Raw genomic sequence first — 15,892 nt, 5'->3', positions numbered from 1 at the left:
CAACGATAGCCGTTACCCATAGGAGTTCAGCTCGAAGCTCGGCAGCAAACCAATGCGATCGATGAAGAAGCCCCATTCCACAGTACGATGTAACGCTCGCCAGCATCTGTAGGTATCTTTGGTCACTTGCAGAACGTCCCTAGAAAGCTTTTAAACAACGTTCACGACGTCATTCTTTCCCTCCCTCCCTGTGGGAGCGTTGTACATGTCATCTACAGGATGATAGCATCCGTATTAATATCGTATTAAGCTTCCAATTTCTCGCCACTTCTCGAGGGAAATGGGAAAATCCGGCATCTCAGATATCGGCTATCCATACGAAGCGTTAGAGTGGCTGCTCCTCATGAGCACATTGTGTTCCGTACTTACCTTCCATGTAACATGTAGCAACATGCGCCTCTCTGTCCACGATTTTCTTTCTACCGGTTTGAAATACCGGAAATGAAATGCCCAAACACCCAAAAACAACAACAACAACAACAACCAGCTAGTTCAGCTACAAATTCCATTTTTAATTATTTGCCCTTTTTAACCGTGAGACGGCGAGGAGGGGCCCCCTACTACGGGTCCTCTCGTGTTCGCAGGGGTAAGAAATAGCGTTCCGGAGCGTTCCGGAGCATTCACGATGACAGAACGACAGAGAGAGAGAGAGAAAGAGAGAGAAAGAGAGACAAGTGGAGCTCCTGCTGGCGTGATATTTTAGATTCTAATGCTCTTCGCTGGCTCGAGTCGTGCCGTCAGCAAAACCAGGAGCGCCAATCAATAGTAGTATCATTTATAAAATCAACCAGACTTTTGTTTTCCGAACACACACACACGCACACCTACGCACACGACCTGACACACACCGAATTTGATTAGGCCAACCGGCATAACGTGGCCGTTCAGCGTGACGAACGCGAAACAAACGTTCTTCTTCTCTCGTTCACCCAAGAAGAGTTTCAGTTTTTAATTTCCGTCTACATTTCCGCACCGAATCGAACGACACCGAACGGGTCGACCGTACCGTGACCCGGTATTGCGTGACTCCTAGCTTAGGACCCCCATTCCCCATTTTTGGGCCGGTCAACAATGCTCCTCTCTCTCTCTCTTTCTCTCTCTCTTCCTCTTTTTCTCTTTCTCTCTCTCTCTCTTTCTCTCTCTCTTGCTCTCTCTCTATCTCTCTCTCTTCTCTCTTCTCTCCACTCCAAAAAAGCTCCATCTAAGGTATACGAGTAGCAGCTATGTAGTAGCTTGAGCCGAGTTGAGTAGTTTCTAGATCCCCTGCTTCACCCACCTTGAACCCGCCGCTGGTTATCCTAAATTCATTCGCCCGCTCGCTCGCTCGCTTCTACCTCTCTAGTACGCTGTTCCCTCCCTGTTTGTATGTATATTATGTGTTTATGTATAGGCGGTGTATATAAATACGATCTGCGATTTTTTTTTTTTTGATGTAGAATGGAAACGTCGGTAGAAAATCGAGTGACGCAAGGATAGCCACTGAATAAAAAATAAACAAGTACAACAGCAACGCGACAACAGTACGAAAAAACGATAGACTAACCCACGCACCACCAACACCAACGTCCGAAAAACCAAACTCATCGCGCCTTAGCGGAGTGTAAATAATCTGAATCTGATGTGTCATCACATGCCACCATTCAACATTCATTATCCTCAACAACATTCAAGACAGTATGATAGTTTGTATGTGATGTGTGTGTGTGTGTGTGTGTGTGTGTGTGTGTGTGTGTATCGGTCGGTGCCAGTGTGTAAATAGTGGTGTCGTAGTAGTAGCACTCAGAAGAACACTCAGGTCTCAGCTGAAAGCCCTTTAGGGTTCCGACCTTCTACCTACGCTTATAGATACCGGAGTATTCCGTATGAAAAATTCGGGAAGGAGAGGCAAATCGCGCGAACACCGAACGAATGTGTGAGTGTGTGTGTGTGGTTGTGTGGTTGTGCCCTCTGGCCGCACGGTTTGACAATTAAAATAGATTTAAATCGTTTATCGTACTCTACTCGTATCGTTTAGTTTTGATGTCAAGTCTTCCAGTTCCAGTTCCAGCACACGCGCAACGGTTTGCAGTCCTGTCAATCTATGCCTTTAGCGCGCTCTCCGCCACGGCAGACTCCGTGGCAAGCACCACTGGAGCCCTGGAGTGTTTACTAACAGTTTACAAGCTAACGCGTTCGCTAACTACTACACGCTACTGCGATAGACGGTTCTACATCGATCGACACCGTTTGCTGCACCACTCGCGCAAGCCTTAAAACACGAATCTCCTACAACAGCGGCTAGTCCTAGTACAGTAGGGTATCGCATAGATATACATTGTACATATACATATAGGGCTATGTATACATCGGTAGAAGAATGTACTGTGTACCGGCGGGGCCGCCCGCCTGGCCGCCTGATTGTATCATACGATTTTGTGCATTAGTTTGCTTCCTCCTGTGTGCCTCTGTTTGTGTGTCGGTGTGTGCTTTGCTTTACTACATACTGCTACCCCGTAGGTGGTGGTGAAAGTAATTATTAATTTAACAATTACCCCCGCTTGTCGGCCTCCACGATTCTCTATACCCTAAAGTCCTGTAGTCATGTCTCATGGAAACCTAACCTCCTTTTAACCACACTCGATGGAAGTGCGAGCTTCTCGCTCTTTCACCTTTCATCGTATTCGCAGTCGCTGTCGCAATCGGAATCGGAATCGAAATCGGAATCGAAATCGCCTGCCATCCAGGGCAGGGAGTTAGAGGAAGCTTTCCCGTGCCGTATGCTGACCCTCGTTCTCGAGCACGAACCGCTGCGAACCGGGCTCACCGTACTGGCTGTGGTAGAAGTCCTCCCGCATCAGTATGTTCAGGTTGGAGCACCGGAAGTACAGGATCTCCTGGAACGGTTTCCGGAAGTCCCGGTTGAGCGTGGCGTAGATGATCGGGTTGAGCAGCGAGTTGGCGTAACCGAGCCACAGGAAGAACGACGACAGCGTCGGATAATCGTCGTCCATCAGTGGTCGGACGAGCGCCAGGATGAAGAACGGCAACCAGCAGATGGTGAACGCGGACATGATGATGCCGAGCGTCGTCGATGCTTTCCGCTCCTTGGCCAGCTGAAAGCGTAGCTTCTTCTGGTGCGGTGAGCCACCACCGATGGCCCCGGCACCAGCAGCAGCAACGGTCAATGCACCGGACGGTACCGACAGTGTCGGTGCGATCGGTTCCGGTGGTTTCAGGCTGGTGGCCGTCGTCGCCGTCGTCGCCGCCATCACCGGTGTCGTCTTGTCGACCGCCAGACTATGCTCGAGCCGTGTCTGGGCCCGCTTCTCGTCCTTCACTATTCGCCGGGCCGCCCGAAAGATCTGATAGTACACGAACAGCATGACGGCGAGCGGAATGTAGAAGGAACCGAGCGTCGCGTAGATCTGGTAGCCGACATCCTCGCAAACGGCACAGAATGGCCGCTGATCGGCCCCCTCGCCGATCGTGTGCTTATTGCCGAGGATGAGCAGCGGCGGAAGGGAAATGCAGGCCGCCGCCAACCACACCAACGCCACGCACAGCATCATACGGCGCGGTGTCCGCTTGACGCCGTACTCGAGCGGCTTCGTGATGGCCCAGTACCGGTCGACCGAGATGGCGCACAGGTTGAGGATGGAGGCGGTACAGGAAAGGACATCGAACGATACCCAGATATCACAGAAGACGCGACCAAAGTTCCACTCACCGAGCACCTCGTAGAGCAGGGCGGGTGGCATGACGAGACAGGCGACGCACAGATCGGAAACGGCCAGCGAGACGAGCAGATAGTTGCAGGGCCGGCGAAGCTTCCGCACCAGACAGACGGCCACACAGACGAGGATGTTGCCCACGATCGTACCGAATATCACAGCCAGCAGCACGATGCAGATGATCACCTTGCGGATCGTGTCGAGATCGAGCTCGTGATCGTGGGCGACGGCGACGGTGGCCCCGCTAGCCAGCGTCGACGACACGATCGACGCTACCGTCGGGCCGCTACCGTGCGGCGTGATGTCGCCGCTCCCCAGACTGGCACCGATCGAGGCCGCGGCGCCGGCGGCGGCGGCAGCAGCAACAGCAGCGGCGCCGCCGCCGCCACCGCCATCACCAGCATCGCCCAGGCCCCTGGTGAAACCCTGGCCGAAGCCATGGCCACCGGTGGCCGTCTGGTTTGCCAGGAGCAGCTCGACGAACGGCGTCGGAATGATGGTGCTGGTGGTAGGGTCGGTGGTGTCGGGGTCGGTGGTTGCGCGTCGCTGACCGAGTGTTGTAGCCGCCACCGGCAGCAGCAGCAGCAACGTGGACGGCGGATGGCTAACGAACCTCCACGAGTCCAACGATGATGACGTCGAATGGCGCCGTGCGCCGTCAAGCGGATAGGGCGATTGATTCACGATGATGCGTCCGTCCTTCTCATCCACCGGAAAGGCCAGATCCATGTAGTGGATGTAGCTTCTACGAGTCACGTAGACCGAGACCGAACCTGCCTTTAATCGAGATCAAGCTGACCAACGTTGTTTATCCTTTAACCGTTCCATCCTTCCACCAAGGGAGGAATACACACACACACGTACACATGCGCGCACACACACAGACCGGAGTTACTGGGCACGGGACGATACACTTGATTGGGGACACTTTGACGCGTTGACATCGGTTCCGGTGGGAAGGGATGAATGAAGGTGATATGTATATTGCTTGTCCCCCCGTTTTCGCCGCCTGTCCGGATCACGGAACACACGCACACGGACGCACGCACTCCGCTCTCTTAATTACCCGAACCGAAACCACAAACACGAACGTGGCAGCGATTGCCACTCCACTGACGGTTCTTCGATGGCCAGCGACCTGTCACCGACAGGCATGGTTTGTGGACATTCATTGCCATCAATCCGCAACCGCACAAACACACACACACACATACACAGGCACCTCGATCTTTACTTTTTTGGTCTGTAGAGCGACTCATTCACGCGTCCATGGTACCATCGTGGTACCCGATTACACATCCAGTGCCAAGATCCGGCACCGTTTCTCTGTTCCTGGGATGATTGATTGCCGTCCTGCGTCCTTCGTCGCGTCACACACACACACAGACACACAGACACACAGACACACTGGTCAAGTGTCGCCAGCACCGTTCCACCGGAGCTGTGATGATGATAGAGCGACGAACCGACCGCTGACCGGCCCGTAAACGGACATGCTGTCGGTGCCGGGTTCGTTGGTGCTGCGATTGAGTTGGGTCACCACCACCACCACCACGCTAGCCGGACGATCCTGGGACAGTGTGTGAGAAGCTGGAAAAAGGAAGAAAGGAAAAAGGAAAACACATTAAAGTGGTCGTGCCGTTCGGAGTGGAATTTACATTTCCCCCAAGAAACCCCCCAAAACAACCATCAGCAGCCAGCAGCTTCGAGTGGTTTGCTGTTCACCATTTCACGAGCGCCCGATCGATACCGGCTTCCCGCCCGTGTGAAGCCTCCGTGCTGGAAACCGGATACTTAAAACCGCAGCCCGGTATCGGTCAATCGGCAACTCGGGGAAACTTTCTCTTCGAACCGCTCACCAGAAGCCCACCCAGCCCGGGTAAATATGTTTATTTACGCCACAAGATGCCCGATGTGATGCTTGAACGAATGCTCTTGCCCACATAGCTCCATCAATATGTGAGTTAGTTGCACATTCCGTTTAGGGTCGAACCAGATGCATTCGATCGACGGTCCGCAGGACAGGGCTTCTTGTAAGCGTTGTCCTAATATTTGCTTGTCGGAACTGGAAGCAGCCGGCGTGAGTTTCGAGCAAAGTTTCTTCACGAAACTCCCTTCAACTTCTCACTTAAGTGGCGGCGGTGGTGGCGTTGGAAAGGTAATTGAAAGGCATTCAAAGGGAAATGTTGGAACAGTAGTCCTCGGCAGGTGTGTTGCACGGGGCGCGGTACACGGTACGTCAGTCATTTAAGCAGGCGGTGAAGGTATTCGTGTGGAACATTCTCGTTTCCGCCGGCATATGTGTAGTCTGGACACTTGTTGTTTGTATGTGGTACGGATCCGAGTGGTTAAAGGGAATTGTGGAGCTTCTGCATGATTGAATTGGACGCGCATGAATAAACAGAGAACTTATCGACAGTTCAACACTCAAGAAGCCAACGAGATGTCCTTTCTAATGACAGTGTCAGCAAGTGTGTAAACACAAATGATCGCTTCCGATTCCGATGGCGGTGTATATTAAATAGAAGTAGTGTTTGAAGCACTACATTCTGCAGGTGCTCATTTCATGCCAAAACTTGTGCGTACATTTCGTTGCAATTTCCATATAAAAACACTCCTCTATTTGGTGGGAACATCTCTTGCAACAGAGTAGCTGATGTATTAACAAAAAAAAATCAACAAGGTTTCAATCCTGTGAAAATCTATTTGCTTGTGATACGAGTCAAAGAGCATGATGATAGCATGCTCAGTAATATGTAATGGTTTTATAGTGTTTCGACGAAAGTATAACTGCATTTTATAAACTTTTCTATTTATTTTCAGCTTTTTTCCACGTGTTTAGTGCCCTTGGAACGCTCTTGCTCTATCGTACTTCTTGGCACTTAAAGGACATGCTATACCGCCAATTGCTTTGAGTCAATTCGACATTAGTCGAACTTTAACGTAAAATATTGTGGTACATAACTGATTCTACATTCCAAAACAAGTAAACTATCGAACTCATGCCAAAATAATGTCGTCACGAAAACAGCACAAAACATCTCTTTTCAAAGTATGATTTATAATTTGCAATTACAACTTGCAAAGCAAACTACAAATAACTTGTGTTGGCAATATTTTCAGAAAAAAAACTCTCTGCGTTTAACACGTTTATAGGAAGCCGAAGAACGTTAAAACAGCAATGCAAATGGTTGAATTTCTCAGTTGGATCCAACATTAAACATAGCCCAAATTTGCCGAGCGTCCATGCACTGAAATGAAACGGTCTTCGTGCTAAAAATATATGTCCTGATAAATAACGACGAGTTTGGCTGCAATAAACCATCAATCAAAGTGCCAAAAACCATGATACCAAATGTAGCGAACACTTCCACACACCAACCAATGACAGTAATTGTGACGAGGAAAATTCAAATGGATTCCAGCGAATACGAAATCAACCAGAGTGCCCGGCCTCGAACGTGTATCGATGAACGAAAGTAAAACGCGAAATATGTAATTGAACCGCGACAGTAGATAGAGGCAGTGGCCGGAAACGGAGTTAATTGACTGAAAAACGCCTACCACCAACGGAAAGGGAAGCGTAAAAGATAGCCTCCCTGAACCGGTCCGGCACACTAATTGCTTCCAACTATTAAATTCCACTCCATAGAGATCCCAAAATCCCGATCATCGGCCGCAACCTTTCAGCTGCTGCCGCATCATGATATTTATGGGTTCACCTTCGTTATCTCTATCCGCCTTTTCCAAGCCGCTCTATTTTCGATTCTCGTTCTTCCATCGCTCGTGAAGTGCCACGCGATAAATCATTTAGCATACCGAACGCCGTTGCCATAAATCATTCGCTCAAATCTGACCTCTACTCGCAACACAGGGGAAGCGCGTCCATTGTACGCACCTAATGGTGTGTTTCAGCTTCCAGCATACCCCTGTCGATTATACGGCTCACTTTTCCGCGCAAAAGATTCACCACCATTATTATACCCACCACCGCGCATTTTCTATAGCGGTGGGTGAGAGCAAAAAGTCGGGAAAAAACTGGCGTGCATCCCCCGCAATTCTTCCGCCAGCATTGCGTTTATTGTTGCTGAAATTTAAATTTACCATTTCATCCCCGGCCATGAAGGAAGTGTGGCCGGAAACAGGGGAGTAAAGCACCAGCACCAGCGTCCGGTACGCCGGTGGGTCGAAAACTTTTGTTCCTCTTCGTCGTAATGAATCATGTATCCGTTTTCTCGCCACATAAACTCCCGGTTTACTGCCCGGCGGCGTACCTGGACCACCTAATTCCACCACCACCACCGCTCTTCAAATGCATTGTGAGGGCGCTACCATGAATGCCACAGCCTAGACTTTAGTTCACTCGTGCCACCACCCCGCTTGCGGCAGTTCTCGACCGGCACAAAGCGGCAATCAGAAACGGCGGGAACCACAATGCCGGAGGTGTAATAAATGTTTGCCTGCATAAATGCACACCGTGAGCGAGGAAGCGGTCGGGACGGGCACACCCAGGTTGGTAGTTCATAAACCATATCCGTTTTATTCCGCGTTTTTCCATAGAAATCCGAACATTACCAGCACCAGCAGCAACATTCACTTGCAGCGAGTGGGAGAATGAGCAACAGCAGCAGCAGTAGCAGCAACAAAAACACCCGCCGGAAAAACGATTCGCGGTGCGCTGTGAGCGGTACGGAAGACGAACTTCTGTGATTCAGTTCAGTTGCAGCAACACCGACCACTACCATTCACGCTTTGGATCTGGAACGATGAGGAATAGTATTACATTTTGTATGCTCCCTACAAATGAAACGCAGCCACTACATAGTCTCCGGGGGTGTAGGGTTAGCGGTGTGCGTTGATCTGCGGTGGGAATGGACATTTTCGATTTCGCTTTCGAACGCACCGGAACGCTTTAAAGGGTTTAAAATTAATAAAAAAAAAATGACAGTTAAACCGTTTCTCCGGCACAAGATTCACTTCAACGGTCGGTTCTCGGGTTCAGCTGGAGAGCTGCAGTTCGTCATCCTGCTTTCGGTTGAGCAACCCTTGCGTCAATTTCTGGGCCAGTTCCACGAAGAATTCAACTCTTTCGTCCTGTAGCGAGAGGGACACAAATTCCGCGACCTGACAGAGCAGCTTCGCCAGCTGCTCCAGATTGTTCTGTGCGCAGAGTGCCCTAGCGATCGTCACGTGCCCAATCAGGCGCCACAGATGACTCCCGCAACCGATCGCTTCCTCTACCATCCGGGTACCCATCACCTTCACATCATCGAGCCATCCATTGAGCAGATGATGGCGAGCCATTTCGTGGTCCAGGAAGCAACGTTCGATCGGATACTGGACGCGCTGATACTGTCCCTCCAGTTCCGTTATCTTTGCCCTGTAACGATGAAGCAACACAGCTCAGTTCGCGGCCGGCTGCTAGGAGTGTCCGTAGACGGATGCATACTTGTAACGCAGAAAGCTATGGTCCGGTTCGGTCGGATCGCGGTACGTCGAAATGTCACCGAAGACGGGCACCACCGTAACCGTTTCCTTCGCCGGCGGTACTGCGAACAGTACCAGCAAACGCTTTTCGGCCGGTTCATCCATCAGCGTCGCCGGAATCCGCAAACCATCGACGATGGTCAGTCCGACCAAGTTGCAAATTTCGCGCACGAACTGACCCTTATCGGGCAGTACACGCACGGTCGTGAGCTTGTAAAAGTCTCTCAGTATCTCACCGGCATATCGGAACAGTTGGACAGCTTTACGGTTCTCACGTAGTTCGTGCAAACGATCGAGTTGCCGGTAAACGGCACGGTATGCCCGGTAACGGTACCGCAACAGTTGATCCAGTTCGTTCCATTCACGTCGCAGATTGGCCGGTGGACCGAACCGCCCAAACCGGTGACTGTACAGCGGGGAGCGTGCCTGGGATTGCTTCACGAAAGTCGATGTCCGATCGTAGCATTCCTCAATCAGTGTCGACATGGTAACGGAGCTGTCGGGGGTTTGCGGTAGATTCACGGTCGCCCCATGCCGGTCATCGGTGCGCAGGTCCTTGCAGAACATCCAATCCTGCCAGCCACGCCCGAGGTACAGCTGTCCGAGGATGCGCATGTTCGTGTCACGGCGTGCCCGTTCCCGTATCGGTGGTTCCTGGCGTACCGTTTCCTGCACACTGATCACATCACACTCGCCCGCCTCGGCCAGCACCTTCCAGCGAGGTCGATCGATGGCCCGGGCTTTCCGTATCCGCTGTTCCGTTTCGATCTGTGGAAAGCGATGGCGGTACTCGAGCAACGAGGCACCGGCACGGTCACCGAGCACACCATCGTACGTTGATCGACCGAGATCTATCTCTGACTCGAGTGCTCGATTGCGAGGTCCACCGGGTGGTCCCTGTATCCGGTGGCCATTTGCAGCCGTTAACAGATGCCGTTCAAGATCGGCCACTCCGTACAGGGCACGACAACGTAGCAGTGTTGCCGGATAGTTCGTGCTCGATTTCCGAAGCGTTTCCAGGGCTTGGTCCGGTGTGGATGCGGCCAGCTCAGCGCTGGCCTTTCCGGTGCGCACCATCGCCGATTCGCCATCTTCGTCACCGGTCGATGCCGGAGGTGCGACAGCGAGTGCTTCGGTGAAGGTTTCGATTGCTTCGTTCACCTGACCGTACCGCAGCTTATGGATGGCCAGATCCCGCACCACTTGCCATCGTAGTTCGACCGTTGACATGGTATTTTGAATTTGTATTTTGCAGCCTCGACCGGTTGTGGCCACCAACTGCAACTCAGTGCTGGACAGTTATCCAAAGGTTGCTGCGATGTTTGTACCAGAAACAACAACTCCTTGCGGCGCATCAAAGTACTCCATGACCTTTACATGGACGAAGTAGCAACAAAAGGCTCATGCTGTGGAGATTAACCAGTCATATTGAAGCCCAAGCGTTAAGAGGCCAACGTTAAAAATAAGTTTTTCGATTTCCTACTAAACTGCTGTTCATAGAAGTTGAAGAAAAGGCTGCGAAAGCTTTACGGGCGTCACTCAATAGAACAAATGACATAGAATAGCGTTCCGTTTCGATAGCTTTACCAAGAAATCATTATCCACACAACCATTACCGGGCACAGTATATCGGTATTATCGGTAACCGACGTATCTCGACTGTAAACGTACGCGAAGAAGGCGCTCGTGCTTGCCGTGCACCGGAAGACGGAAGGCCAGTCGGCAGTCTACAAAATGGCACGAGATTGCGTGCCAAGTGTACACCATAGCACCAACTCGGGGCGGTCTAGCTCGCACCGACAGGTACCTGATGCTATCTTGATAGCAATTCCCCGGCACTATTGGAAGCAGTTTGTCTTTGTGGCGTGTAGATATACGCGATTAGACACTGGGCAACTGTGTGTCTGGATGGTCAGCCGAATGGCATTCAATCAAGCTTACTATCGATCGATCGATGCATTATCGGCGCTCATCCCGGGGTCGTAGCACCGGAAGCGTTGCATCCGCGCTTAATTAGCGCGTGCGTCAGTGATTCTCTACAAAAGGTCTCCCTTAAGGAGGGGGGAGAGGGTGGTCCCAACTACAGGTGGATTTCAATCGAATCCAACGCTAGCTCGTTAATAATGGCGTTGATTCACAGCGCTTGCCATTGATGATGCTGATGCGGTAAGACCATCCGAGGATGATGGGTGGATTATCGATGGAATTAAATTTATATCAAAGAGAGACTGAGAGATAGAGAGGGAGAGAGAGAGAGAGAGAGAGAGAGAGAGAAAGAGAGAGAGAGAAAGAGACTCATGAGCCGCCGGCCTTTATCTGGCGAACGCGAGAAACCATAACAATGTGTGGGCACGCACGATTGCACTTATAACCTTATCGGTTCCACCCAGACACACACATACAAACACGCACACACACACACGCAGTGCAATTAAAAACGAATTATCCTTTGTGCGCGTGGGTTAATTTGTATGTAGGCGTTACGCCACAAACGAAGGCCTTTCCGGGACACAAAACCACGTTGTTTTTTTTTTTTTGTTCGTTACTCGCCATTACGTTCGTCAGCATCATCTCCGGGGTCCATGCTCCGGGTTCGTGACGCAGTCATCGGGCCCCCAAAGTGGTAATGTGATTATGATGTTCGTCCGGACTGAATGAACTGCAGCAGGCGTTTTCTACCGTTTACCATCCGGGTGTCCATCAATTTCATTCCACTTCCGGAGCAGATAATCATTCCCCGAATCCTACCACCCGGTTTGCTTTTCCGAAAATGATTAATCCTCCGGCGTCAATCTTTTAGCAATTAACCGGCGAACCGGTCGCTAACGGAAGGTTGCGTGAAACGATTTCCAAGCAAATTCCTCCTCATCCACCCGGTTAGTGCCTTAGTAACCCGGAAACGGAAGCGCACGTGGCATTTGAGTGACCTCGCAGCAGAATGGTGGTCAGACCATTCTCGAGTGGCCAAGAAGGGTCGTCCCGAGGAAAGGATCGAAAAATTCGGAGTTTTCATAATGTTGCTATATTGGTTCAAGTGATTTTATCGCACGAGAGAGGAAGAGAGAGAGAGACAGTTGCCACGAAGGGTGAATCACGATGTTCGTGGCAAGTTCAAGCGTACCCGGCACACGGACGGACCGGATCGATACTGCTGGTAGAGAAGGCGAAGAGTCCCCGTCCGTCCGTCCGTTCGTCCGCAAATCTCTTCCGCGAAGTGTCTGGAAGCCATCTTGAACAATGCTTATTTCCTTCTTCACTCTGCCCTTATGTCTGGCAACCCCGCAAGGGGCGGGGGTAGCAATGGATGGCAGCCAGAAGTGGGGAACGCTTTTGGCACCACTTTTGACAGTACTCGGGCGTCGGTCGTACCGGCTCCCCACAATTCCAGCTGCTTCGCACGCATAACGAAGCGGAAATACGATTTTACTTCGACCACTGCGTCGCTCCCCCTCCAGGACCTCTTGGTTCTGTGGAAAGATTTCCTGGAGCCCGGGCAGCCAGCAGGCAGTAGAAAATGTCGTCACTTTTTGGCACCTAACCGACGGGCTGGATGCACACTGCATGCGGTAACGGTTTATGGGCGAACGAACGAAGGAAAAGTGGAAAAAACGAAGCGAACTAGGTCAAGTGTTCCCCCTCGTTATGGAAGCTTTTCTTTTCCCTTTTTCATCCCCAAAGTTTTGGCATTCGCACTTCACTCTTCGCTCTTTCTTTGTCTTTCTCTCTCTCTCTCTCTCTCTCTTTCTCTCTCTCTCTCTCTCTGTCTGTCTCTCGTGCATCGAACGCTAGCACACGGTGCAAACGGTACCATGGCCATGCCCTTGAGAAGTTTTATGATTATCACGGTTGTAAGAACGAATTTTCGGTTATTTATTGCCTTTTTGGCAATGGCGCGGCAGTGAATCCCTGAACAAAACCGAACCGAACCGAAGCGAATAACTGCTGCTGCTGCTGCTGTGTTAGTACGATGTCTGGTAAAACACTAATTAATGACATGTTCTGTTCTGTATGGTTTTCTTTCGATTTATGGCTCCGTTGGGTCCGTAGATGGAATTGCTGAAAAACACTATAAATTCGCTCCTACTCCTCCGCTTCGACTAGCGCCATTGGATCGCTCCGTAGCAGCTGGAAACGGTGTTATAAATTGAGTAATTATCGGATAATTGTTTGTTGAAAGCATTGTTCAGGAGCACTCGGTCGGAATGGAGCCGCGCCATTCCGGAACGAGCAACCATTCCAAGCAACCAAAAACAGGACGCTCCACTTCAATCATCTCGTTTTCATTGCTCGTTAAGAAGGTTTTCATATTTTGAGTTCCATTTTGTTGCGTCCATCCATCTGCTCCATTTATCCAACGGACGCCAATAGACAATGCTGCTTTCGAAACCCCCTGAAAACCCGAAAGGCACCATTCCCTATGGTGGCAGATCCTCGCAAGTATCGAGCATTAATTTTGCCCCTCCATTTTCATGGTGACACGAATTTTGTCCCAAGAGTGACAATCGTTAGTTTTTTGGATTGACACACAGTCTGCACCACCCGGTCCCTGGTTCCCTTCCGAAGTGGAAATGTCTTTCTCTTGCCGCCGTACCGTGTTTGATCGTCCGTTTTGCTGCTTCGCTTATCCTGGAGCTCCGTTCCGGCGCTTCAAAGACGGAAGAAAGACGCAAAAGGACGGTAACCGATTTTATGGCTGGTCGGAATATCCGCTTATTTCTTCCAGATAATCGCCACCATCCGGAACCGATTTCTTACGCTCGCTTGCCCGCTTGCTCGATACTACTAACGAATGATGTGCTTGTTCGGGAACCATTTTGCTCTAAACTGAATGTTTCCTGCACCGAGGAACCGAGCTCACTCGGTGCAAGGCAACGAACGACGAGAAACTATCGCATATTGCGGGGATTCGAAGCAGAGCATAAAGACAGGAGCTTAAAAGAGGACTTTCCTTACGGACTCAAGCAAAGCTGTTATGAATAGAACGTTCTTCTAGCAAAACAAAACCAAAAAAGATGCATTAAAATGTAAAAAGGGGATTTCGATATGAATCGTAAACCCGTTCTCCATCTTGTAGAACGATCCTCTGACAACCCGTTCCGAGGGAATTCATCTTCACAAATAATCATGTCTCAAGCATTCAAGCCACAAAACCATCATTCAGCCGGACCATCAGAGTCGAAGGGATCTCGAAGGAAGAGAATTGACAACTTCACTACCTCCACTCCACCATGGTCTTCCTCTTTATTGGTCTACCGACACTAGCGACATAAAGTGGTACCACTCGTTCCCGTAATGCCATCCGATTACTCCTGAACCACCCAGACCAGAGCTGGAGGGACGAAAGCTGCGAGGACGAGAAATACAATTATCTCTCTTGCGCTCCGGGGTCTGTGGTCACGGGGAACCGAGATGAGTGTGGTGAGTGGTGGTAGTGGCATCAAAAATCAATCGAGTTTCTATTTTTATTTCCCCCCACCTCCATCCTTTTTTTTTCCTACCCTTGAAACGACCATCGACGGTGACCTCGAAATCGATGGACCTCCGATGGATCGGTTCGGACAAAAAAGGTTCGTCCGGCATTGTGGGCAACCGACGAAACACTTCGCGCATTAGCCACTTACGGGCGTGGAAGGCCAGCTGCTACATTGTTCAAGGAGCGCGTATCGATGGTGCCACGCACGCCAGGCCTCGCCACGCCAGTCCACGCCACGATGTTTCCATATTGGAGCAGCGCATTGATTTGATATCGTCGGAACCAATAAAATCCGTCCATTCCAATACGTCAAACAGGCGACCGTGTTCCACATCCACCAACGGGCGCGAGACGAGCGATAATGTGGCCCCTAGACTAGGCCGTTTATGACGAAACTGGTGGAAGGATATTTATTTCTGTCTGGCCGCTTCCCCACCAGCTCTTCCCATAAATCAATCGAGCGAGTTCCAGTTCGGTGCTCTAATTTAACGGCTTTCTGAATAGCGTTTTACAGGAGTTCCCTATCCCCTTTTTTATTGCCATTTGATTAATGGCTTTTCATTATTCAAATTTCCATCTGTACGTCCGTCGAGTAGCGATACTTCTGATCCACCGTTCGATTGATGCTTCTTCACCCCTAACGAGGAGGCTTACATTGCACGATTTGATGTAAAATTTGTATACTTTTTATAAACGTATTAGTCTCTTGTACCGCAATCTTGTATTAGTAAATATTTTCGATGCAATCGCTATACAATTTTATGTTATACATTAACGCCAAAAAAGTTCGCTTAAATTGTATTTCGGTACATTGAAAAAAAATCTGCAAATATTAAAATTCTGCGTGCTGTCGTTCGAGGGACGGCGCTGGACCTTTTTCTGTGAGGCTTTTTAAGCAGTAAGGTCAGCAAACCGCAAACTATTGAAGAGCTAAACGCTTATACCACTTCGGAAATGACTGGTATTACACCATACATGTTGTCAAATACACTGAAAATGCCCAAAAAGGGCCGTTTTTCTGCGTATCCATTCAAGACGGTCATTTGATCGATATTATATTATGATAAAATATTCAATAAATGGCATTGTGTAACCTAAATAAATTTAGTTTCTTTTCCAAAATCGACCGAAAAATGGTGGAATTATTCAACATTTAAATGGATCTTGTTTCGATGGCGCACCCTATAGTACCTTTTCTACTTAGTACTTCTACATTAAGACT

At 50.1% G+C, this 15,892-nt stretch overlaps 2 protein-coding genes across 2 annotated transcripts; both read right to left on the bottom strand.

Moving 5' to 3' along the window:
* Nucleotides 1–503: 503 nt before the first annotated feature.
* On the bottom strand, nt 504–5,094 carry LOC125948560 (5-hydroxytryptamine receptor 1-like). The gene has a single exon (XM_049674757.1). It carries the CDS (start codon nt 4,437–4,439, stop codon nt 2,733–2,735), a length of 1,707 nt encoding a protein of 568 aa, XP_049530714.1. The 5' UTR covers nt 4,440–5,094; the 3' UTR covers nt 504–2,732.
* A 3,614-nt stretch (nt 5,095–8,708) lies between these two features.
* Nucleotides 8,709–10,427, bottom strand: LOC125959224 (uncharacterized). The gene is made up of 2 exons (XM_049692037.1): nt 9,160–10,427; nt 8,709–9,090 (listed from the first exon to the last, which is right to left on the bottom strand). Exons 1-2 carry the CDS (start codon nt 10,425–10,427, stop codon nt 8,709–8,711), a joined length of 1,650 nt encoding a protein of 549 aa, XP_049547994.1.
* Between the last annotated feature and the right edge of the window lie 5,465 nt (nt 10,428–15,892).

This window comes from Anopheles darlingi, chromosome 2, assembly GCF_943734745.1.
Source record: "Anopheles darlingi chromosome 2, idAnoDarlMG_H_01, whole genome shotgun sequence".
NCBI lineage: Eukaryota > Metazoa > Arthropoda > Insecta > Diptera > Culicidae > Anopheles > Anopheles darlingi.
This window is presented reverse-complemented; position numbering and strand designations above follow the sequence as displayed.